General features: G+C 46.1%; 1 protein-coding gene across 2 annotated transcripts in view; it reads right to left on the bottom strand.

Annotated features, from left to right (window-relative positions):
- Positions 1-27,044, bottom strand: part of Scn8a (sodium voltage-gated channel alpha subunit 8) — a 170,548-nt gene that overhangs the window by 32,957 nt on the left and 110,547 nt on the right. For both annotated transcript variants that reach the window (XM_029469723.1, XM_029469724.1), the window contains exons 12-14: positions 25,151-25,507; positions 8,261-8,393; positions 2,235-2,473 (exon numbers count right to left, since the gene is read on the bottom strand). In XM_029469723.1, coding sequence (XP_029325583.1) covers positions 2,235-2,473; positions 8,261-8,393; positions 25,151-25,507 — 729 coding nt within the window. The remainder of the gene's footprint in view (positions 1-2,234; positions 2,474-8,260; positions 8,394-25,150; positions 25,508-27,044) is intronic.

Genomic DNA, 27,044 nt, shown 5'->3' with positions numbered 1-27,044 from the left:
CATGTCTATCTCAGTGGTTGCATGTCTATCTCAGCGGTTGCATGTCTATCTCAGCTGTTGCATGTCTATCTCAGTTGTTGCATGTCTATCTCAGCGGTTGCATGTCTATCTCAGCGGTTGCATGTCTATCTCAGTTGTTGCATGTCTATCTCAGCTGTTGCATGTCTATCTCAGCGGTTGCATGGTCTTCCTGATCCATTCTGTTGCTCGTTACTGTTCCATTGGATGAAATGTTCCCAAGGAACCCCCTCACTGTGGGACACTTGGTGTCTCCTTCTGACCTCTCAGTATAACAGCCAATCCATCTATAGCTTGGTGTATGCAAGAACCACTCCCTTCTTCTCTGCTTCTTCTGCGACACAGAGCACTGTGCATTTCCTGAGGCTGACCCTATTCCACAGGCCTTAGGAAAGTAACATGCTGGAAGAATGCCAAATTACAGGACAGAGGCTTGAAGGCCAATACCTCAGGGCAGGATACCCACAATACCTCAGGGCAGGTTACCCACAATACCTCAGGGTGGGTTACCCACAATACCTCAGTGTAGGTGACCCACAATACCTCACTGCAGGTTACCCACATAGGATTCTTACTGATTATTACTTTTTTTTTTTTTTAAGCCATGACTGTCCTGAAACTCTTTCAGTAGACCAGACTATCCTTGAAATTGGAGATCTGCCTACTTCTGCTTCCCAAGTGTTAGGATTAAAGGTGTTTACTGCCGCCCAGCCGATTATTATTATTTTTACAGAGAACTTTTTATGCAACGGTATTGTAATCCACAAGGAGGGGCCAGTTCCGGCTCTTGGGGCGAAGCAGGGCACCTCTGCAACCTGCTTCCCAGCATCAGAAGCCAGTCCTCCAGAAGGAATGAGACGATTATGAGGATGAACAGCATGGCTATTGGAGCCAGGGGGCGGGGCTTCTATCCACTATGGAGGGGCTACTAGAAGTGGGCTAAGATCTGCCTTGGATAGCTACCCTACACTGGCACCGAGGGCCAAGCAGGATGGGAATGTATCCACACTGAAGGGTGAAGTAGGGCTGGCAGAGAAGGGAAGCTTAAGCAGGGCAAAGACACCATGTCGTCAGGGAGGATACGAGTAAGGAAGAACGCCCCTGCTGTAGGGAGCGGAAGGCCCCATGTAAGGTGGGGATGGGGTGCCCCTAAGGAGAAGTGGCCCATGCTGAAAGAACAGGAGGGTGAGGATGTGGTCTGGTTTGAGCCAGGTGGAAGTAAGTGACTGGGTCGTGGTACACAGATAAGTAGCACAGTGTGAGGAGTCAGGGTCTGGGTGGGGCGAAGAGAGTTTCCACGCTAGAGAAAGCCTATGGGGCGGGGGTGTGAGCGATGTGTCCAGGCGGGCTCAAAGGATGCTTTATGGTCAAGCAGGGCACACATGCAGGTATGTAGGCTGTCAGTCTTGGAAGTATGAAGGACTTTCCATATGAAGGGCAGTGGTCGGGATGCCAACGGGCTGGTGGTAGGTACTATACGTGTGCTGAAGCACCCAGCGTCGGGTACTGGAGCTCAAGCCTGGGTCCCAACCATTAGAAACCAACAATTTCTCATCTTTGTACTAAAGAAGGAATACATAACCCAAAGTCATGACTTCTTGATGTTTTAAAACTTCATACTTTTATCTTCTAAATAATATAATTAGATATGACTTAACGTTACAAGAAACTTGGCAGGGATCAGCTAATAGCAGAAACTGGACGATGGCCCAGAAGTTGGATCGGAGAGGAAAGCAGTTTGGAATCGAACGTTCCTCATAAATAACAGCATATGGGAGGTTAGATCCCATAGTACAGGCAGGGTATCGCGGGAACCCCTTCTTTTAGGGGGCTGTTACCTAAGGTGGCAGGGAAAGGGGGGGGGGGTTCTGAGCAGCACGGGGATGAGCACGAGAAACAGATGAGGGTGTTCTCCAAAACCAACTCAGAAGTCCTGGTGCGGGTGCTGAACCGACCCACTGTCCTGTCTCCCACTCTGCCACTGTAGCTGGCTTCCTGCCAACAGCTCTAAGAGGCGCCTTCAGAGTTCTGCAGAGAAGATGCAGCTGAAGGTGTGCTGCTGCCAGCAGAAGCCCGGGCACCAGGGCATATGGATGCCCTTGTCTCCAATTAACCATCACCCCCTTGTTAACTAAATTCCAGCTTCCCATGCCAGGAAAAGCCCCACAGCAATACCACACTCAAGTCATTCCCTCAGAGACCCTGCTCTGTCTTACCAGGTTCCCTACGGCCAGGACATGTTCGAATTGTGGCGTCATGGGATGGTGCTCCATTGCCATAAATAGTGTGTTCAGAACGATGCAGATGGTGATGGCTAAGTCTACGAAAGGGTCCATGACGATCAGGTTCACAATCTCCTTCAGTTTTATCCAGTAGGGGTGACACTCCCAGATGAGGAAAGTATTAGCAAACTTATACCAGCATGGTGGGCACTTTCTCTGAGACTCTTCCAGCTCTGGAGAGAGCAAAGAACAGAGAGAGCCCTCACTATGGAGCAGTGGTTCTCAACCTGTGGGTTGTGACTCCCTGGGGGAGATGTGAAGGATCCTCCCACAGGGGTCACCTAAGACCGGCAGAAAACACAGGCATTTACATTACGATTCATAACAGTAGCAAAATTACTGTTTCGAAGTAACAATAAACATAATTTTATGGTTGGGGGGGTCATCACAACATGAGGAACTCTATTAAAGGGAAGGAAGGGTGAGAACCACTGGCACAGAGAGAAAACAGGATACAGAGTATCTTCCTCTGGACACGTGGTTGTCTTTGTTAAATCTGTGAGTAAAGGGTGCTTGTCTGCTGGCCCTTCTCAGGTTTCCTTCACATTAAGATAAAGGGGAAAGTCCCTTCTCTATAATACCAGACCAGATACTCGCTATTAACTGTAGGACCGTGAAAAAGGTTAAGCCACTTTTTGGTGGGCAGTGGTAAGAATGAAACAAACTGGGGGCTGGGAGAGACAGCTCAGTCAGTAACTTGCTTACTGTGCAAGCACTGGGCCCTGAGTTCAGATCCCCACCACCCACGTAAAAGCTGAGCACAGCAGTGCATGTCTGTGGGCAGATCCCTTGGAGTTTGCTGGTAGCCAGCCTAGCCTCCTTACCACAGATGTGTATCTGCACACACATGTACAGACCTACACTAACACATACACAAGCACATGCATACACACACGGAATTAAACAAGCTAAAATATCTGCCAGGTGCCTCGGCCCTTAGCAGAAAGTGGGAGCTCTGGTGAGTGTGTCTGGCAGAAATGCCCTCTCCATTAGCAGTAAAGGGATGGACAGACACCATGCACATGTCTACTGCTTCCAGAGCACAGGGTAGTGTCCTACCTTCAGTGAGGCTGCAGCCAGAGCTGAGGTAGCTACCCAGGGTGCACCCTCTCCTTTCTCTCTCTTCCTACCTCCATCTCTCTCCCCTTTCCTACTCTCGGTGCTTCCTTCTCTTCCTGTAGCATCTCTCTCCACCCCTCCATACTTCTTTTCTGTTTCCCTTCCTTTACTTCATCTTAGTCCCATCTCTCTTAAGAGAAAGACCTAGCTTTTCAACCGCCTCATGTGGCCCCTACAGAAAGGTCAGCCAGGAACTGCTCTGGCTGACTGTGAGGGGAGGAGCTTGCAGCCCGGTCCAAGACACGCCCTCCTTCCCAGGCTCCCAGCCTAGAGCCACGTAGGTCCGTCCCCAGAACTGTGGGACTCTCAGCACTGAACAGACACTGAATAAAGGGTCTCTCTGATTATGTAGGAAGCCAAAATAAAAAGAATGATTAGACAGCTAAGGCAGAGAGCTGCGTAGCTTGTGGCCACACCAACCTCCAACTTCGGCGTGTTGCTCGCTTGGACTGCAAGACCCTCCTCAAGTTACAGGAAATGAAACAGTTCCTCATCTAGTGAAGATGTTCTTCAAGAAGCTGAACTTGCTCTCTTGTTCCTTCTCTTGGTCTCTTGGCTTCTTGCTCCCTCTCTGTCCCCTTGCTCCTTCCCCATTCCCCGCCTCCCCGCGCCCCCCCCCCCATGCTCATGGCCAGCCTCTATTCTTCTTCTTCTTCTCTACTCTCTCCGCCTTTATTTGCCTCTATTACCCTCTTAACTTTCCCCTCCCCATGATAAACTCTCTCTCTCTCTCTCTCTCTCTCTCTCTCTATATATATATATATATATATATAAACTTTTTAAAATCTTTCAGGAGGACATCCTTAAGACCAGGAAGTGAAGTGGGTCCACAGGACTTCAACCCCAGTGACACCAATAAAATAAAAATGAAATCCTCCCCATAGCTGGGCACTCCTGTAAACCGAGCATACAGGAGACTAATGTATTAATTTGAGGCCAGCCTGGGGTAAATGACTGCACTAGTTTGGACTGCATAATAAGCCCTGATTTCTATAAAAGCAAAACCCACCATCAATCAAGTAAGCAGACAAATAAAAACAAAATACACAAAAATTTCCAATGCTTCGTCTAGAAGGGGAGGTCAACCGGCTTGCTTCCCCTTCTCCAGCCAGCTGGCATGGCCCATGGCAATAACTTTATTTTAGGGAGGGGTGGCTTGGGTTGGATATCAGACTGGCTCCCTGGTTGCTAAGAAAATGGTTGCCTTGGTTTTCAGACTGAAGGGCCCCAGTGAGAGCCACGTGGGAGTCTGCGTGGGAAAAGAAGTCTGTGAAGAGAATTTGCCTCAGCCTCCTTCCCGCAGAACTCCCTCCTTTCCCAAGGTAAATTTAGTTTTCATCCCCGAAAAAGAAAAACGAAAAGGTTCTCTTATTTCCATAAATTCTTACAGTGCATATTTGGAAATTCGGTTCCGTTCCTTTTTTTATCTCCTCCCTTCTCGCAATGTCTGCAGCTTAGTGGTTCTGCTGGGGAAGATGAAGCCCTGACTGTTCACATCTGAGAGATGACATGATTGCTGCACCTTACGCTGCACTAGTCTCCATGTCTTAGCAGACAGTAAGGGGGTTCTCTACCTTTGGGCCACCTAGAGGATCCCTGCAGGCTGTTTCCAGTCCCTAGTGAGCTGAGGAAAGCCCCAGTGGGTCAGTGCCACAGAGAACACAGTGAGTGTGGGAGGTGAAGGTCCTTGTCTCAGTGGATACTTGGTTTCATGGATCCTTGGCTCAATGAAGGCTTGTTAGTTTCTTTTTATCAGTTTTTTTTGGGGATGGGGATCTCATTATGGGTTCATTGGATCTTCCCGCCTCAGATTCCCTAGTGACAGGAACAGCAGATATACATTGTATCTGATGTTTTTACCGGCTCTCTGCTGTTATCCGCCAGCCCCACAGGCCTCCGTGGCAAAGCACAGGGTTTGGGGAATGAGCTGAGCTAAGGGGGTGAGTGTCTGGAGTTTGTGGTCTTTCTCCTGCCTTACTTCTGGGCATTTTTTGAAGGGTTGCCCTGTGAGTCAGCCCCAGGAATACCGGAGACCGCTTCCAACGTGCACCCTCAGTCCACCAAGACAGTGACTTTGAGGGACCAAAAGGTTTATGGCAAGAGTTTTCCTCAACTCAAAAACTTCCAGCAGTTTTTGGCTGCGCAGGAAAGAGTGCCCACTGCCTGGGCAGTTTTCAGCAGCAGGGACTAGATGGATGCTCGAGGGGCAGCAATGGCCATGACCATTCCTCCCTAGGGAATCAGAATTGTCACACTGCAGCACTAAAAGCACTGCCTCCTCCAAGCCGACATCCGACCCAGTGCTGACACCTCCCAGAGCTCATGGCTCTGCTAGCTGGGGATTTGTCAGAGTTTACAGGACACTGCTGAGTGAGTTTTCTACAGGATCAGGTAGGGAGGGGCAGAGAGGCTTTTCTTCTTAAGAACCAATTCTAGAATTCTCCACTAAGGTATCTAAACCTTTAGGTAGGCAAGAGCCTGTTTCTTGGCTTCAAAAGCAATTATTTAAATCTTTGGATTAAAATGACATCAGACCTTTCCAATTGCAAGTCTTGGAAGCAGGATAATTATTCATTTAATGCTCTTAATGTAGCAAGCAGTAACTAGAGCCAGGGCTGTGGTTAAAACCAGTGGCTCTTTGTTAATGTCGTTAATCTGCTCACACTACTCAGTTGCAGCCATCCACTGCTCTTTGCTTATAGCAGTCCTAGCTCCTCAGCTTCAATTAAAGGAGTCAAGACAAGGTACAGGACTGGAGGGTGTAGTGATAGGACAGGCACAGGCTATGGGAACAGTCGAACCTACCAACAGAGAAGTGCTGGAATAGCTTTCTTCCTTAGGAAACATAATTACAGCTACAGCCATCTCCATCCCCTGAGTGATGCTTCTGTCCTGTGTGAATGTGTGTGTGTGCGTGCATGTGCAAGCATGTGCATGCATGCACACGCATATATGTGTACATACATATGTGTGAGTGTGTGAGTGTATGTGTATGTGTGTATGCATATGTGTGGTATGTATGAGTGTGTATGTGTGTGAGTGTATGTGAATATGTGTGTGTGTGTGAGAGAGAGTGTGTAGAGTGTGTATGTATGTAAGTGTGTATGTGTGTGAATGCGTGTGAGTGAGTATGTGTATGTGTGTGTGTATGTGTGAATATGTGTGTGAGTATGTGTATGTGTGTATGTCTAGTGGAAAGAAGAGAATGTGTAGAGCAGAGGGAGGAAGACAAAATCAGCTTTCAAAGTACAAGTGTCCCATGCTCACATTCAATCAAAGTCTCCGGAAGTGATACCACACCAATACTCCACTGCCCCAGGCACAGCAAAGCCAGTTTAACGGTGTTGCTTGAGTCTCCACATTGGCCAGACCCTGTGCCAGGCCACTGCAATGAGCAATCAGTAATCATTGTGCTGAACAGATCATTCTGTTGTGACGGTGTCCCTGCCAATAATGAATGTATCTGAGGGAGCTTGATTTTCTGTCTCAATTGTCACACACACTTGGAAAAAGTCTGTCTTGGGCTCTAAGTGCATAAATAAAATTAGCCAAAATCCTCAAGCTAGTGTTCCTCAGCTTGTAGTTCTTACAGTCTGCAGCAGTTTGCCTGAAACTTCAGCACACATGCTGCAAAGCTTGAAGACACTCTATCAAATGCTGACCTCAACAGGAACTGAAAACCCAGAAGTCACTGACCTCTGCGGGAACTGAAAACCCAGCGTGAACGGCGGCTGCTCAGGTAGCTGAAAGAATGTTGTTCAACTTGATATTCTTATGCCCAGTGCTATTTCTCATTATTTGCACCTCTGGGGATACCAATGCTATTACAGAGGTTTCTTAGGGGTTCTCTTTCCATGGCACCCCTATCCCAACACACAGAGAGTAAGACAGACAGACAGACAGACAGACAGACAGACACACACACACACACACACACACGGTGAGCTTAAACAACTCAGAAAATGTGTCCCGAGGCTAGCAAGCCAATGATCCACACCATCATCTCGGGGGCTGTGCTTGGTGCTGAGTTAGCCTGGCAGAGTGAACCATGAGACCAGATATCTGAAGCCTCAGAAACAGCCAGACTCAGCTAGAACCCATACCAAAGGAGTAAAATACAAACAGAACCAATGAGGATCCTTGTGAGGGACGCTAGGTCCCGAGTTGACCTCCAAGCAGAGCCTGGAGATATAAACCAGAATGGCAGAGAGGCTGGAACATGCCAGGGGTACCGCGGCCTAAAGGAAGCTCCCAGCAGTTCCAAGCTGTGTCAGGGAGAAGCCATGCAGCCCAGAGAAATCAGCTTTCACAGCAACAACCCTGCAGACAGTTATGATGCAAAAGTGGCTGCTCACTCCCTGTGAACCAAGTCCCGAAGAGAGGCTTAGGGTTCGGGGTTGTAGCCACACATTTCACATATTTGTGGCTTTTGGAGGTGTTCAGAGACTGCCAGCTAGGGACGATCTAACACATGTACAAGTTCCTTCATGGAAAACCTAAAGGGCTGTAGAGTAGGTCAGCAGAGCGTAGAGGAGGAAGGTACCCGTGAGGCCGAGGCCAGGAAGGGTGGTTTCCCCGGAGCTACTTGAGATCCTCTCATGATTCATTCCCTGCGGCTCTTCCCTCTGTCTCACCTGTGTGTGATGCTGCTCGCAGGTCTGAAGTGGTTCATTTGATTCTCTACACGCAGCTTTGGGAAGACAATTTGCGACCCTGATTTCTGTATGTGGTGGGATCTATTCCAAAGGCTTACCGGGCTTTACAAGGGGCGGGGCTGTATTTACCACACACACTACACACTCACAGCTCAGCTGCTCCGATAGGTAAGACAGGGCACACACCTTCCACTAGTGTGTTTGTGACAACGCTCATTATACTGTTGATTCTGTCCTTCCGTCCGTAGGAGGCGAGTTGTTCCATGGAGACTAAGAGCGATCCAGGGCCTTTCTTCTTAATCTCCACCTCAGTTGTTGCCTGAGAAATAAAATAAAATAAAGCAAATAGGGTGAGTGGTATATGGCTAACATAAGGCTTGGGCCCCAGTGGATTGACAGTCAAGCGTGAGCAAGAGCCTTATCATCTGCATGGCCTTTTTTTTTTTTTTTTTAAGATTTATTTATTTATTTATTTTATGTATATGAGCACACTGTCCTTGACACACCAGAAGAGGGCATCAGATCCAATTACAGATGTGGTTGTGAGCCACCATGTGGTTGCTGGGAATTGAACTCATGACCTTTGGAAAAGTAGCCAGTGCTCTTGACTGTTGAGCCACCTCTCCATCCCCATCTGCATGGCTTTTTAAATATATATACACATATATATGTATATATATATATATATTTTTTTTAACTAGTTCTTTAAGAATTTCGTACAGGGTGGTTTGATTGCGTGCACTCCCTCTCCCGACTTCCCCTGGATCCGCTCACCTTCTTCCCTGCCTGCCCAACCTTGTGTCCCCTGCTTCCTCTCCCACGCAGCTATCAAATCCCAGGAGCTCCTCAGCCAGGGGTGGGCTTCATGCCCACCTCTCCTCTCCAGGCTGGAATTTGGTCTGGCTTGAGTCCCCACAAATCTTACACAACCATGAGTCCTGCAAGATGCTGTCTGCGGCAGCAGCACAAACATCTGAGAGTAAATAGCCACTTTCTGACTGAATTTGAATCCTGCTCTGAAAGACGTTTAAACAAACAACAAACCACTCGTGCCCCTATAATCCTACTCATAAGTTGGCCACAGATGATCTTTAGTTCTATGGCGGAGACCAAGTCATCTGACTTTAGCCCGATCTTCAATGAACCTAAGAATCTGGCTGGGACCCAAACACCTCCTCTGGTTAGGCCTTAAGCAGGAATGCCACAGCCCCCGGGGACAAGGAGATGGGAACAGATCCTGTGTTCCCCGGTCCTAGTCTCATAGTCACACATTTGGCTAGAATTGGCTTGCTTGACAAAACTGAAATTCACCAGTGACTGAAATTTAGGAGGCCGAGCTCCTCCCCAGCTGCTGTTTCCTGTCTGGAGGGAGCTCCGCCCCTCTCTGTCCTGTACAAAGGGACGGCTAACCATTCTGTCCCTGTATTATGTCACCCGTGTGCTCCTTCCATGGTGGCTTGGGCAGACAGTCACCATTTCCAGCACAGAAAAGGACATGTTTGTACAAGCATGTCAGGTCAGCAACAAAATAATCTTGGTTGTTTTGGGCAAACACTTCTGATGGCCGCCCTCTTTAAGTGGACTCGTCAGTCTAGCGTTGCACCCATCAGAAGTCAAGGCTTTTAGGAAGAAGCTGATGAGTGTGAAATTAATAAGGACATATAAAGGCTGGGGAAAGAAAGGGGATCTTAAAAAAAAAAAGAATCAGAAGATTAAAATAAGCTTTTGAAGGACTCTGTTACACATCTTTAAATACATGTAGATTTTAGTTTAGAAGATTTGTACTGCCCCATTTCAGAACTTCCCATGAGGTGAGAATGAAGAAGGTTAGCATGTATTGGCATAAGTTGAGAAGTGGACTCTAGAAATAGGCTCACAGTATATAAACTAATGCATGTGAGCAGGTCCCGACATGCCAGGAGAGGAGAGCTTTGACCAGAGCTGCTGAGAGGCAGGATAGCCACCCAGCCTAGTCCTCATTTTATAAGTCCTTATTTATATGAAATTAATTTGAGATGATCAGAGATGTGGATATGAAATCAAGAGCCACATTAAAAGCATTTTCATAGCATTGAGTCAGAAGCAGAGCTCGTAAACAAGATACAGAAAGCAATACCAAAAACAAAACAAAACAAAACAAAACAAAACAAAACAAAAACCCTAATGTTAAAATTTTGTCCTAAAGAACCTTTATCTAAGGGGCTGGAGAGATGGCTCAGCAGTTAAGAGCACTGACTGCTCTTCCAGAGGTCCTGAGTTCAATTCCCAGCAACCCCATGGTGGCTCACAACCATCTGTAATGGGGTCCAATACCCACTTCTGGTGTTTCTGAAGACAGCAACAGTGTATTCACATCTTTAAAAAAAAAAAGAATCTATATCTAGAACAACCATAGCAACTCAAGAAAAAACAACAACCAGTTAGCAATCATCCAAAAATCTTAAACATCGTGCTAATGAGGCCATATACAGACTGGAGAGACGGCTCAGTGGCTAAGAACACACACGGTTGGTCCTCCTGAGGACCAGAGTTCGATTCCCAGCACCCACATCAGGTGGTTTACAAATACCTGTCACTGCCTTGAAACTCTGGGTACTGGCATTCATGGGCATAGATCCACAGACATATACATAATTAAAATAATAAAAATAAAGCTTTAAAAAACGAGGATACTGCCGGGCGTGGTGGCGCACGCCTTTAATCCCAGCACTCGGGAGGCGGAGGCAGGCGGATTTCTGAGTTCGAGGCCAGCCTGGTCTACAAAGTGAGCTCCAGGACAGCCAGGGCTATACAGAGAAACCCTGTCTCGAAAAAACCAAAAAAAAAAAAAAAAAAAACGAGGATACATTTCAACAGCCCAACTGCCTCTGCCTCTCTGTATGCCCCAGCCTCGTGTGTTTTGGAGCACACGGTGGCTGTGGCCCTGGGTGGGCTCCTGGAGAAAGAGCTGTGTTCTAGATGCTCTCGGTGCCACGCCTGCAAATAGGCGCTGGACAGCGGCTGCTCTGCTGTGGGAAGAGCGGTGCTTCCCTCACGTAAGGAGTCACAAGTTTACACATGACTGGATCTGCTTCTCATGCCATGCTGACCTCCTCGATATGATCAATTTTTTTTATAAACTATAAATAACAAAAAATTCATGTACTTAAAAAAAAAGGAAGCAATTGGGAAGCAGAGGCCGGCAGATGTCTGTGAGACCAAGGCCTGCTTAGTTCTAGGCCAGCCAGGACAACTAGTAAAACCAGCCTCCTTTAAAACTAAAAGACAGGAGCTGGTATAGTTCAGTGGCAGCTTCCTGCTCCCTCTTTAGCATGCATGAGGTCTAGGGTACAATCACCAGCACTATAAGGTAAATATATAAAGTAAATGAATCAAAGACTAACAAAGCTCTCTCTAATACACTTGCTGGGATTAAAAAAAAATAGCATAACTACTTTAGAGAACTAGTTTGTAATTTCTCATAAACATTAAACATAATTTATCATGACCCCAGGATTTCACCACAAAGGTATTTAACAAAAAAGAAAACTTTCAGCCATGTGTGGTGGTGCACACCATTAATCCCAGTACTCAGAAGGGGGTAGGGGCAGGGGCAGGAGGATCTCTGTGAGTTCAAGGCCAAACTCGTCTACACAGAGTTTTAGGATGGTTAGGGCCATACAGTGAGAGTCAGTCTCTCTCTCTCTCTCTCTCTCTCTCTCTCTCTCTCTCTCTCTCTCTCTCACACACACACACACACACACACACACACACACACACAGGCCACGGAGGCCTTGAAATCACGTGGGAGCTCTTCATTCCCCTCCAGTTCTCCAGATTAACCAACCCTACCTGCTTCAGCCGCTCCTCTATCTCTGCCCCCACTCCCAGGGAACTAAGCTGACCCACTCCTACAATTTCCCCTTCCTCACCCCATCTCTCTGTCTTCCCTCTCTTCCTCTATTCCCTGTGCGCTCTCAGATCCTCCTGACGCACCAGCTACGCTCCCTGCAGGGTACCTTCTCAGCCTCCTCTCCCCGCCCTCCTAGCCATTCCCATTCCTGCATATCACTCCCAATACTCAGAAATAAGTTCTGTCTGCCCTTATTCCCATTGGCCACACCAGGCAGGGACTCAGAAGCACTCCCCACCAGGAAACTCACACCCACCACAGTTTCCTCAGAGAGGACAGAGAAACCACAAAGACAAGACCAAACCAACACTTAGAATTACAATCACTCCAGATACCGGCATGAGAGTCCTCAGTAACAGCTAGGACAGTAGTCTCCGATAGAGCGCAGCATCCTACTACAGGAGGCCTAGGGCATGTCATATGGCTGAAGCACAAACCCACAAACCGAGGACTTCAAACTAGCTGTTATGAATATGCTCAAGGGCCTGAGAGAGGACATGAACAAATATGTCCATTAGTGAAATCTATGAAAACACACAAAACGGTGGAATGCAATGCTGAGAAGAGTTCAAGACACAAAAAATGGAAATGGGATCACTAGAGAAAGCACAAATCGGTGAAACTGGAAACAGAAAATTTAGGAACTCGAACAGGAGCCTCAGCAGCAAGCTCAGCAACAGGCACAGAATCTTAGGCACTGAAGACAACACCTGACTTTTCAATGGAGACCCTAAAACCCAGATGGGCCTGGGCGGATGTGCTGCAGACTCTAAGAGACCACAGATGCCAGCCCAGACTACTAAACCCAGCAAAACTTACAATAACCATAGAGGGAGAAAACAAGATATTCCATGATAAAACTAAATTTAAGCAGTATTTATCTACAAATCCAGCTCTCCTGAAGGCACTAGAAGAAAAACTTCAACCTAAAGAGGTCAACCACAGCCATGAAATCACAAGGAATAAATAATCTCAGAGCAGCAATTAAGGAGTAGAGGAAAAAGATCCTCATACCACAGCAATCAACCAACACTGCTCGCTGATAACTCTCAACATCTATGGTATCAATTCCCAATAAAAAGACACGGAAAAAGTAAATGAATGGGAAAACGGGCTCCTTCTCCTGCATCCAAGAAACATATCAAACATGAAGGGCAGACGTTACCTCAGGGTAAAATGATGGATAGAGATATTCCAACCAAATGGACACAAGACACACATCAGTTTGGTCAGTTTAATACCTGGCAAAATAGACTTCAAACCAAAGCTAATCCAAAGAGATAGGGAAGGATCCTATAAATTCCAAGGAAAATTCTGCCAAGAGGATGTTGCAAGTCTGAACATTTATACACAAAACACAGGGCACTGAAGTTCATTAAAAAACAAAACAACCCCCAAAGCCAAAAAAACAAAAGAACAAAAAACAAAAACAAAAAAACAAAGACACCACCACAGCTTAAGTCACACATTGACCCCACACACTTATGACCTCAATACCCCAATCTCACCAATAAACAGGTCACCCAGACAAAAACTCAACAGCCATGCTCAAGCTAAGCGACCCCACCAATGGACCTAGCATACGTCCAGGATGCTTTACCTAAACACAAAAGAATACGCCCCCTTCTCTGAACCTCACAGAGCGTTCTTCAAAACTGATATCCACATACTTGGACATAAAGCAAATCTCAACAAATACAAGAAAATTTAGATTACTCCCTGCATCTTACCTGACCACCATGGACTAAAGCTGGATGGATATCAACAACAACAGAAAGCTTACAAACTCAGGGAAACTGAACAACTCTCTACTGGATTAAAAAAAAAAGGGTCAAGATAGAAATTAAGAAAGAGTTAAAAACCTTTTTAGAATTGAATGAAAATGAAAACATACACCATACACAACCTGTGGGGCACAATGAAGGTGCTTCTAAGAGGCAAGTTCATAGCACTAAGTTGCCTACATCAAAAAGTTGGAGAGATCTCACAGTAGTATCTTAACCTCACACCTAAACACTCTAGAAGAAAACAAAGAACTAAAGCCCCAGAGGAGAAGATGGTGGCTGAAATCAATAAAATAGAACTAACAAAACAAACAAAAATCAATGCAACAAGGAATCGTTTCTTTGAGAAAACTCAGTGCTGGGCAAACGCTTAGCCGAATTAACTAAAAGATGGAGGGGGAAGATCAAAATTAACAAAATTAGAGACAAAGCGAAATGTGACAACAGATACTGGAAATCCAGAAAATTATAAAAACATACTTTCAGACCTATATACACAACCAAATTTTTAAAAAACGTGAAAAAATGGGCAATTTTGTTGATATGACTTACAAAGTTAAATCAAGATCAGACAAGCAGTTTAAGTACCCCTGTAACCCCTAAGGAAACAGCAGTCAGTAAAAAACTCCCCCCAAACCTGCCTAGGGCCAGATGGGCTTAGCTCAGAATTCTACCAGCCTTTCAAAGAGTGAATGCCAATATTCAAATTACACCATAAAATAAAAACAAAAGGAACGTTGCCCAATTCTTTTTACAAGGTCACAGTTAACCTGATACCCAGACCACATAAAAGCCTAACAAAGAATTACAGACCAATTTCTGTTATGAACATAGATGCAAAAATTCTGAATAAAATACTTGCAAACCAAATACAGGAATCCATCAAAAAGATCATCCACCATGATCAAGTAAACTTCAACCCAGAGATGCAGTGGTGGTTCAACATATATAAATTGTAAATGTAACCCAACAAACTGAAAGGTAAGAACCACACGATTATCTCAGATGCTGAAAGGGCCTTTGACAAAATCTAACAAGATAAAAGTCCTGGAGATATTAGAGATATAAGGGACAAAACTCAACATAATAAAGGCAATTTACAGCAAGCCCAAGGCCAATATCAACCCAAATGGAGAGAAATTCAAAGCATTTCCACTCAAATCTGGAACAAGACAAGGCTGTCCACTCTCTCCATATCTAGTCAACTACAGCACTCGACATCTTAGCTAAAGCAATAAGATAACTGAAGGAGAGCAGGGACCTCAACAAAGGCCAGATCCATTGACTCAAACAGAAGAGAAAGACGGGAATAGTGTTCAACTCATTACCCAGGAGAAGGCTTTCTGAACAGAACACTGATAGCACAGGCACTAAGAACAATTAATAAATGGGACCTTATGAAATTGAAAAGCTTCTGTACTGCAAAGGACACACCCCATCATTCTGACTAAAGAGCAGACAAAAAAGAACGGGAAAAAAACCTTTTAAAGTCAACTAAAGAACTACAAAAAAAAAAAAAAAAGGACATCAAGAAAACAACTCAATTAAAATGGAGTACACGGATCTAAACAGTATTCTTGAAAGAAGAAACACACATGGTTGAGAAACACAGAAATGTTCAACAGCCTTAGTCATCAGGAAGATGCAAATCAAAACTTCTTTGAGATTCCATCTTACACCAGTTAGAATAGTAAAGATCAATAACACAAGTGACAGCTCATGCTGGGAGGACATGGGGTAAGAGGAGCACCGATCCATTGTGGGAGGATGTAGAGTAAGGTTTACCCATCCATTGTGGCAGGGTGTGGAGTAAGAAAAGCATCCATCCACTGTGGGAGGATATGGAGTATGAGGAGCACCCATCCATTGTGGGAGGATGTGGAGTAAGGTTTACCTATCCATTGTGGCAGGGTGTGGAGTAAGAGGAGCACCCATCCACTGAGGGAGGATGTGGAGCAAGAAGAGCATCCATCCACTGTGGTGGTAGTGGGAGGGGAGGCATGGAGTAAGAGGAGCACCCATCCATTGTGGGAGGACGTGGAGTAAGAGGAGCACCCATCCAGTGCTCGTGGGGCTGCAAACGTTCAGCCACTATGGGAAGCAGAGTGGTGGTTTTCCAGGAAGCTGGGCCTACATCTACTTCAAGAGCCAGCTATACCACTCAGGCATATACCTCAGGGACTCTACATCCCACTACAGACACACTTGCTCAACCATGTTCACTGCTGCTCAATTCATAATAGCCAGAAAGTAGAAACAGATTAGATGCCTATTAGTGGATAAATAGATAAAGAAAACATGGAACACCTACACGGTAGACTATTACTCAGCTGTTAAAAATATAAAATCATGAAATTCAAAAGTACATGGATGGAGCTAGAACTTGGGCCATTCGAGGGCCCCTGTGGAAACCCGGTACTGTACAAGCTTCCTAAATACATACACAGAAAAGTGATCTAAATGGAACTGCCAAATAGCACAGGAGACAGAGGCTCAACTGGACATCCCCATCACCAAATGAAGCTCCCAGTACTGGAAATGGGTTACAGCTAATATAATTGTTAGCCGAACCCAGACTATTTCCAAGGCTATGGAAGGAGCTCGTTACGCTACCATTGGAGACAGGTGAACATCAACCCAGCCACAAGCCCTTCAATCTACAACGGTGACCTGCCTGCAAGACCCGCTATTGCAGACCAATGGATCAGACTGGATTTTCGGCGCACTTCATGAGATGGAACCCATCCCTGACACTGCTTCGGTGGCCAAGGACCTGAGACTAAATAGGCCAGGGACATGGGGGAAAACTGAATTCTACCATTCTTCTAAAGGAATATAGCAACAAAATGAATCCTGACAGCATCTGCTATATTCATAGATTCTTGCTCAGCCATCCTCAGAGAAGGTTCCTCCTGCATTAGAGGGGAACACAGAGCCCACAGCTGGACGCTGTACAGAGAGTAGACCTTGGAACACTAAGGCCTAAATGAGATTTTTTTCATCAAATCCCTGCCCTGTGGCTCTGGGAACCCTGTGGAACTGGAGCTGGGAAGACGGTAAGAGTCAGAGGGGATGGAGGACAACAAGGGGACCAGGCAGGACAGATACACACAGACTGTGGCAGGATGCACAGGCCCTGTGCAGGTCTGAACCTGATGGGGTCAAAGTGCTGAGAGAGGAAGTGGACGTGACCCTAACCTCGAAGCTTTCTCCAATTACAACTGCTTGCAAATGAAAAATTGGTTTTCATCAACAGAATCTCATTGATTTTACAAACCACTCTTCAAGGCCGGTCCATGCCCAGCAGTAGATGGCTAACATAACATGAATTCAATGGCATTTTTTGAGGGGTTTTGTTTCATAATGCTTTGTGAGGGCTCTCTCTCTTTCTCTCTTGATAGAATAGAGTTTATTTAGGGCATGGGGAGGGGAGTTGAGGGGGTAATAAAGACAGAGACACACACACACACACACAGAGAGAGAGAGAGAGAGAGAGAGAGAGAGAAGGAGTAGAGAGAGGCCGGCCTTGAGCACATAGAGAGAGGGGAGGGGAACGGGGAGAGAGGGGGAAAATGGTAAGGGAACAGGAGCAAGAGAAGAGAGCAAGAACTTTATTCTGATAAACTAACCAGTACCCCAGAGCTCTTGTCTCTAGCTGCATATGTATCGAAAGATGGCCTAGTCGGCCATCACTGGAAAGAGAGGCCCATTGGACTTGCAAACTTTATATGCCCCAATATAGGGGAACGCCAGGGCCAAAAGAATGGGAATGGGTGGGTAGGGAAGTAGGGGGGGGGTATGGGGGACTTTTGGGATTGCATTGGAAATGTAATTGAGGAAAGTATGTAATAAAAAATATTAAAAACTTAAAAAAAAAAGAACTTTATTCTGTCTTGACCTTACAGGCCCTTTGCCCCTTTGCATATATATGTGTGTGTGTGTGTGTGTGTGTGTGTATAATAGTTTCCAGTTTTGTGTTTTTATGGGATTCTTTGTGTGTGTATATGTGTGTGTGTGTGTGTGTGCACCTGTGTGTGTGTCTGTGTGTATGTGTGTGTGTGTCCGCATCCACATATGCTTCTTGGGCTTTTTCTTTGGCTCTTTTTCTTCTGTTTGTTAATTAATTAATTAATAATATTGAATTATTAGTAGTAATTGTTTTAGGTGTTTGTCTCCTTGTGAGAGAAGGAAAGGGCGTGGATATGGGTGGATAAGGAGGTAGGGAGCATCTGGGAGGAGTTGAGGGAGGGGAAACCATAATCAGAATATACTGTATTAAAAAAATCCGTTTTCAATAAAAGATACTCATAGCAAGCTAATTCATATCAGCTGCAAACTGGAACACCCTTAAAGATGTGTTATATCTATGCAATGCGATCCATCCAGCAGTAATAAGGAATGAACTACGTACCCGGGTATATCTCAAAAACAAAAACCACCTTGCTTAATATAGGAAGGTGAAAATCATATACTTTACAAGACGACACATATGAACAAGAATACGGTAAGACAGATAAGAAATGCCGCCCAGCGTAGGGGAACCAGACTAGGATGAGGGAGCAGGCCGGGAGGGGCAAGGCAGGGCAGACTCCTGACGTAGTAAGGCTAGCATTAGGGGAGTGATCTGTAACTGCCAGAGAGTCCTTTCCCCTTTTACCAGCAATTCTGGTGACTCTTGGGTAAGAGTTACACAGGGCCAAACAACCTAACAGTGAATGGTTTGACAGGGAATCTGGGCCACAGAGTATGTGTCTAAGTATCCTCTCTTATGGAAAGAGAACGCATGCTGAAAATTCAGATTGTGCTATAACCACTTGTCATTTGCATTTTCTCTGCAACTCCAGGTGTCTTAGGGTTTTACTGCTGTGAACAGACACCAGACCAAGGAAAGTCTTATAAGGACAACATATAATTGGGGCTGGCTTGGAGGTTCAGTCCAGTATCATATCATCAAGGTGGGGAGCATGGCAGCATCCAGGCAGGCATGGTGCTGAAGAAGCTGAGAGGTCTACATCTTCATCTGAAGGTCTCTAAGAGAAGACTGGCCTCCAGGCAGCTAGGACTAGGCCCCACGCCCATAGTGACACACTTCCTCCAACAAGGCCACACCTCCTAATAGTGCCACTCTCTGGCCCAAGCATATACAAACCAACACACCAGGCATGCCAAGAAGCCGGAGACTTAACTGGGTGAAAAAGCAGGCACTGGGCGTGGCCATGGACGTGAGGAAGCTACTGGTTCATAAAGGTGAGTGTCCCACGTGACTGACTGGGAGAGCATGACCCACTTGCTCTGGTAAGCTTGGACCTTAGTTGCGAATGAAAACAATAATTAAGGGAGTGGCCAATGAGGCTGGCTCCCTGGGCTTCACCATAATCCAGGGGCTTGGGTCCTTTGGCAGACCATGGCTCTAGGTTTTCACGGGTAACCTGCTCACAGCCTGCCTGCAGAGGCTCTCCCTAGCATTTATCAGCTCAGACTGATTAACACAAGGATGGGCAGCTCCTACGATGACATAAGCTAGAGCTGAAGCTGCCTAATGACATCACTAAGCACCACCAAGCACAGATGGAACCAGGTGTCATGCCGAGAAAAACCCTGCGCATCCCTAGGAAATGCAACCCGCTGGATTGCAAGTGCACAGAACTCCAAGTTGGGCGGTCGGGCCCAGCATGTCCTCTCTTTCTGAGGTCGAGAACGCTGCTGCTGAGAAGCCAGGTTCTTAGTTCTCACTTCTTCTTTTCCAATAAAAAAAAAACCGAAATGGAAATCCGCGCAACAAATTATCATTTCAAACCATTCTAAAATGAATGATTTACTTCAGGTCTTTAGAATATTGCTAGTTCCGTACAACTCTAACTATTTATCACCGCTCTCTAACGGCTGGCTCCGTCAGGAGTCGCTCCTAATTACACGCTCTGCCAGGCTCGGCCAATCAGTAACCTGATTTCTGTCTCGACAGATTTGCCCGCTTTTCATTAAACAGAATCATGTGGTGTGTGGCCTTTGCAACGCAGCTTCACTTAGCTTGTTTAAAGCTTCGTCCACGGTACGTAAAACCTTGCTCTACTTCACAGATGAATTCCTCCCCTTTCTGGAGCCGGGACACATTTGTTCATCAGCTGATGGACTCGGGTTGTCCCACTTCTGACTGTGACCTGACGAATGATGTACCTATTTTGTGGTAACTTGCTTCAATTTTTGGCAGGAGCAGCTTTGCTGGGACACAAGACAATGCTGTGTGACTTTCTGATGAACAGCAAGAACGACTGGCCAAAGCGGCTGTCACATTTTATACTTTTATGAGCAATGCTGGCTGTTGTTTCTCCAGTCAGGCCATGGCTACCGAAGTTAGACTCACTCAGAAAGAGCAGCTGTATGGTGGGCTTTTCATCTCTAAGTCTCCTGGGGATTCTGGGAAGTGACCCCTTCTAGAAGCTGCTGCCAACTCTTACCACACGGGAGGGGAGCTGAGGCTCACTGAGGTGAGGTGAGTGGATTATCAACCTTTGGGCTGGGTTGGTCAGGCTTTGTGGCACACATCTGCAATCCCACACTGGGAGGCTGAGGCAGGAAGGTCACAAATTCAAGGCCCGAGTTACACAGTGACGCTCTATCTAAAAGAAAGTAAAGAGGCTGGAGTTGTAGCTCAGTGATGTAAACTTAGTGCTTGCCTAGCATGCATGAAACCCTGGGGTGACAGGAAACACAAACACACACACACACACACTCATACCCTGGGGTCACAGGAAACACACACACCCTGGAATCCCAGGACATACACACTCACACTCACACACTGGAATCCCAAGAAGCACACACACCCTGGAATCCCAGGAAACACACACACACACACACACACACACACTTACAAGCTAGTTCCATCACCATCTTTCTTAGCCCAAACACGAAGTCTATCAGGATGCTCCGATGCTACTGATGCCCAGCCTCTTAAACTGGAGCCGTTGTCATAAAGATGTGACTACATCTGCAGGTGGCCAGTCCTGCCCACATTTCTCCAGATCTGCCCAAGGAAGCTACAGCTTCATACTGATACTAACTTGCTTTCACGAGGAATCACAACTGAACTTCATCTGCCGCCAGGTACTTTTTTTTTTTTTTTTTTTTTTTTTCCTCTCTCAAGACGGTTTCTGTGTGTAGCCCTGGCTGTCCTGGAACTCACTCTGTACACCAGGCTGGCCTCAAACTCAGAAATCCAATTTGCCTCTGCCTCCCAGGTGCTGGGATTAAAGGCGTGCGCCACCACTGCCGGGCCATCCATCACTTTCTTATAACTGAAATTTATAGTATTTTAAAAGCTTCCTTAGAACCATTACAACCATTAGCTAGTCACCATTTCATTAACTAGTCAAGCATTTCTACAATTCCTGTGGGGTTCTGCTTTGAAATAAGTCTACCATAACTTCCTTTTCTCAAAGGATCTATATGGTCTAAGAAGAGGCCCCACCCTTTCCAAGTCAGGCAAACAACTCTCTCCATCCTTCTTTGGGCTAAGAGAGATCGGGCAGAGCAGGCAAAGTCAGGCTGTCAGCACCTGGACACTGCAGCCTGACTTCCAGCCTTCACCGTGGCCCCTGCCGCAAAGGCCTCCAGCTTTGTGTTCTCCGTTTTGGTTTTGCTTTTTACAGAGAAAAAAACAGGCCAAGCAATAAATTGTCCCAGAGTCCCATGAGCAGTCAGGAGAGCTTGTGCTTTAGCGTCAGTCTCAAGGTAGAGCAAGCTTTACACGGCTTAGGGCACCTTAACTAATTCCTGTGTGGTCTGGGAGGGGAGAGGGGCTGCTTAATTCCCTAAGCCCTGTTGTTTCTTCAACAACAAAGGCAATAGCAATACCTCCCTCTCAGAGAGGGGGCTCTGAGCATCACAGGAGACAAAGCCTGGACATTTGCAATCTCCCTCAACAGATTTCTCAGTTAAGTGGGTTCTGGGCTGTTGGTGGCACCTGCTTTCTTTTCCTTTTCCTTTTCCTTTTCCTTTTCCTTTTCTTTCTTTCTCTCTTTCTTTCTTTCTTTCTTTCTTTTGTTTGTTTGTTTGTTTTTGTTTGTTTGTTTTTGAAGTCAGGGATTCTCTGTGTAGCCCTGGCTGTCCTGGAACTCACTTTGTAGACCAGGCTGGCCTCGAACTCAGAAATCTGGGATTAAAGGCGTGCGCCAGACCAACGGTTCTGTTCTCCCTTTCCCAGCAGTGGTGGCTCAAGTCTTCAATCCCAGCACTCTGGAGGTGGAGGCAGGCGGATTTCTGAGTTCGAGGCCAGCCTGGTCTACAGAGTGAGTGGCTTCTATACCAATCCCCAGAGCATGAACACGTATGAAGACAAGTTCGTTCTTAACATATCTGATAGTAAGGATCAATATATCTCAGCCTAAAGAGACAGTGATTCTTTATCTGGCCTAGGCTTCCAGATGAGTAATTAATACCTTAAATTTCATAATTAAAATGATAATGTTTTCACATAAAAGAATTAAGATGTTATTTCCTTTTAGGAAAAATGACTATTTCCCTAACTTTGCAAAGAAGCTAATATTTTAACTGTCAGAAAGATCTCTTGGGTCTCAAGAGACCCCGGTTCAAGTTTCACTTACGCCAAGTTACTAAATCCCTCTCTGAAGACAAAAATCACTTACTTTACAGTGTGGTCACAAAAATTAAGCAATAGCAAGCTGTGGTGGCTCAGGTCTGCAGGCCCAGTGCTCAGGAGGGTGAGGCAATCTGAACTACAAAGTGAAAACTTGAGGCAAGCAAGCAACCGAAACCCAAGGGATAGAAAGAAATGCAGCTCAGTCATAGAGTGATTGCCGGCCTTGGGTTAGACACACACACACACACACACACAGACACACACACACACACACACGGAATATGGACATAGTTGATCGATACATAAATAAGAAAATCACAAGGTTGGAAAAATACCTCACTCATTCACAGGGAATGTCTCTAGCCTCTGACCAGTTGTCTTTCCCCCTCCACATCTGTCTCCATGTGGATTTGGTCTCTCACCACATAGCAGATGCATCCTACTTGGTCTGTTTGGTTCTTGAGAGCCTGTTAGTATAACTGACACATCTTCCTGCACCATTAGGCATCAGCCATAACTGAAGTGTTCTGGCTTCCTTGGCTATGAAGCCTTCGGGGATGATAATGATGCTCTTGCCTGCTGCCTCTTTCTGTTGTGCTGGAGTTCTGAGCTCCTGGCCTTGGGGCTCTTCATTCCAACATCACTTAGGGCTATTTTAAAGAATCTCCTAAGTGCCTACATGGTACTCCACAGTACAGGGAGGGACAGAAACCTTACTGCACCGCCATCTGCTCAACTGAACATTTCTACACAGTACAGCAGAAACCACTCAACCCAACCCAACCCAACCCAACCCAATCCAGTCCTCCAGCCTGATCATGTCTAAGCTAACGTTTAGATACTTCCAGGGTATCTCTCATACCTTTTCTCTGGGGGAGGGTGGGAAAGGCAGCTTTATCAATACATCACAGTTCAATTTGCCGTTGAATGTTTGTATTTTTGAGCTGCCTCAGCTGTGCCACCCTGTGACCCAATCCTTACTTTCCACTGGTGTCCACTCTTGTTGGTTTTCCCAGAGAATATGTATCTGGGTATCAAGTTCAAAGTTTACCCTAGCTACAGAATCAGTGAAAATCAAATGAAAATGTAATAAGATGGTAATATCTTTGTTTATTTGGCCAGCGCTCTGGTTGCAGGACCGAGTCACTGTTTGTCGTTACTTTTCATTGTAACTGTAAACAATTGGGTCTCCAAAAGGGCAATGGCCAACAGAGTAGACAGAGATGACATTAAAACCAACTGGAAGGAAAGGACTGGGTGTTCAGAGGGTAACGGTTCTAAAACTAACTTATAGGCTGGTCTACAGGTGTAGCCCAGAAGGAGAGCTTTGGTCTAGTGTGTAGATGGCCCTGGTTGGAGCCCAGAACCAAACGCAGCTGCTCTGCCACAACCACAGAAGGTGGGGGAGGGGGGATTTGTAGCTTGTAAATCACTAAGTGTCTAAGGGACCAGGCATTTTCCTTTTAAGTAAAAGGGCAGAGAGAGAAAGAGAGAGAGAGAGAGAGAGAGAGAGAGAGAGAGAGAGAGAGAGCTAGAGAGAGAGAGGAGGCAACTCAAACCAACTTTTGAATTCTTTTTTTTCCATTTCCTTCCACCCAGCATGTGCTGCTAGAGGGAACGGAGGGCCATGGGCATGCTAGATATACCTCTGCTTCCACTAAGCTCCATATACCAGCCCCGTCCTTTCGGATCTTTATCTGTACAGTCAACAACTTCCTAGAGTCCTAACACAGATCACCCAGAGATATATTGCCCACGATTATCTGCTTCCTTTCCCACATGCGCCATGCTAATTAAGGGGCTAATGGTCTTCATGCTGTGTTAGAGGCACAGAGGGGTTAGACCGTTAGAAGAACATGCTGCCTCAAGAGGCCCACACCAGTCGCAGACGTTAAAAAGCCAGAAGTAGGCAGGGTTAGGACTACTGAGGTCTAGTAATTTAAAACTTTTAAAAAAGAGCTTAGAATTTAAAGAAATGTGGAGATGGCTTTTCCCAAAGAGGGAACCGTTACTGAGCCCTTAGACAATTGATTCTCTGAAGCTATTATGTGTTCCTCCTCCAGAGCCTGACAATCGACTCCACTTAAATTTATCTTCTGCCTTTCTTTTCTTTCCTTCCTCCCCCATAAAGCATGTGTTCGTGCCCCAACCTCCCACTTTCCCGGCTCCTCAGTTCCCCATTCAAATCCATTCTGATACTCTGGGTCCAGTTCTCTCTTACCACTCCTGGCTTGCTTGCCTGGTACAACTTCCACCCCAACATCAAGTATGATCATTTCTCTTTGGAAAAAAGAAATCACGTCTCATCCTTGTAGAGGGGCAGAAAATAACTCAAAAATAATATATATTTAAATAGAAACAGTAAAGTCTTTAAATTCCAAGCTGTTTTCCTAGTCGGGAAAAGATGACGGAAAAGAAGCAGTGATTTCACACCAGCTCAGACTAGGTCACTCACTGGTGGTGGCAAATGGTCATTTTTCATTCTGTCCTGCAGTCAATCAAAGCGTGTGTGTATATAGGGAGGGGCAGAGGGCGGCCTGATTTGCTTAGATGAAGGAAAGGGAAAAGAGGTAAATTAGGAAGAGCCCGGAAAGGCAGGAGGAGATGAAGCAGAAACTATGGAAAGGAGGGAAGACTGAGGGCGAGTAAAGGGAAACCGAGGAGGGACAGTGGAGAGAAGGGAAGGCAGCCCACGAGGCCAGGAAGGCAGGCAGGAGGCTGCAGGAGGGGAGGCTGCTATGCCTAGCCCGGCCCACCGTGTCCTTCCTTACACTGTCCGTAGCTGCCTTATCTATTTTCACCTCAGGCAGGAGCCGCCCGATGTGCGAGCCAGGCCCGATGAGCGACACCACGCCATTGCAGTCCACGGTGCTGTTGCGCTTCACGCTGCGCCGCAGGCTGGGGAAGATGCGCGACGAGCGGCTGCACTGGCTGTAGCCGCTGTAGCCGCTGTAGCTGCTGCGGCGCTCGCGGGCGCGGATCGGGATGAAGAGCGAGTCGCGCCGGCCCTCGCTTTCCTCCACTGTGCTGTGCTCGTCGTCTGCGAACTCGTTCTCCGAACCGGGGTCCCGGAACCGCCCGGGACCCCGGAAGCTGAAGATGCTGCTTTTGCTGTTGTGTCGGGAAAGGAAGGGCGAGCCTGGGATGCTGAGCAGCGACTGTGTGGTGGGGGACGAGGGAGAGAGAAAGAGAAAAAGAGGAGTGAGACCAAGCAGCGACCCACGGCCCAGAGACATGGCCTCCCCCTGCCCTATGTGCCCCTGCTGTCCTCTGGCCACACCGGGACCCAGAAAGTCCTGTGGGAGGTTGGTCTGTTACCAAACATCTTACTCTTAATCACACCTCGCTGCCCAAATACCCAGGATCTCCAATGGACCCTGCTTGCAAATCACTGTTTCTTGTGCTTACTACCAGCTCCCACAGAATGTGCGTTTAACGCCACCCAACTTGGGACTCCAGGGCCCACCTAGCAAAATCAGAACTTGCCCTCTCTCCATGGGAACCTGCTGGAGTTCTGATAGAACTAGAAAACACCACTGTTTAGTCAGCCGACTCTCCTCTACTTTCACGCTAACACCTTTTAAAATCAGAATTTAAATCGTTGTAAATAATTTATTTCCCAATTTAGTTAGTTGTAAATTACATAATTCCCAGCACTGACGTGTTCAAGGCTCTTTACCAAATTTTCCATTTATTTTTATCTTTCAGCATATTTTCTTTGCACATTCCCTCCAAAATTTTATGAAAGTGCATGTTTATGCTTACATGTGTTTTATTGATCACCACTGAATACTTTTCTGAACAAAAGCGCCTCTAAAATTTAAAACTTCCTTCTGTGATGATGAGTCCCTGAGATATTTTTCAATTTCTCTCAGATTATAGTTTTTATGAATGTAACTGATCACACACACACACACACAATCTATCTATCTATCTATCTATCTATCTATCTATCTATCTATCTATCTAGTGTATATTTGACAAGCGATATACTTAAAAGTGGCTATTGAAGCACACCTTTCAATGAGACGGCTGTTCTGTTTTGTTGTTTTACTCCGTGCTTCCCCGTTTGTTGACAGTGTCACGTATGAGGAGAAGAAGACATGACTCACCCACGCTCCTTCCTCATAATCGATTTTAAGGGTTGGGCCCCTTATTCATGTAAATATTATCTTGGAAAGAATTGTATTATAATGTCACTCAATTCTTTGAACTCCCTCCAAGTTATATGCCAAAAGCCACACGGCAGACTAGCAGCCAGATGTGCAGCCAGATGTATTGTAAGGACCTGCCAGATGATGAACTCACTCCTTTTCATTTTATTGAGCATGGAGCTCGGTGAACTTGCTAGCGAATGTGTTGCCTGGCTAAAAGCAGCCCCTTCCCTGAATGCTGAGGGTCTTGGAAAGGGGGATAGTAATGATTCTCGGACACTGTGTGCTACTCTTACTCTAAGGCAGCTCTGGCTAACATAACAGAAAAAGGGACAAGCAAAACCATGTTGAATTGTCAACAGTGTGGATATTTTAAAGCAAAAGAATTTTATCATAGTACCTGCTCTAAATACATTGTATCAGAGTCTCATAGTACCTGCTCTAAATACATTGTATCAGAGTCTCATAGTACCTGCTCTAAGTACATTGTATCAGAGTCTCATAGTACCTGCTCTAAGTACATTGTATCAGAGTCTCATAG

This window comes from Mus caroli, chromosome 15 (assembly GCF_900094665.2).
Source record: "Mus caroli chromosome 15, CAROLI_EIJ_v1.1, whole genome shotgun sequence".
Lineage (NCBI taxonomy): Eukaryota > Metazoa > Chordata > Mammalia > Rodentia > Muridae > Mus > Mus caroli.
This window is presented reverse-complemented; position numbering and strand designations above follow the sequence as displayed.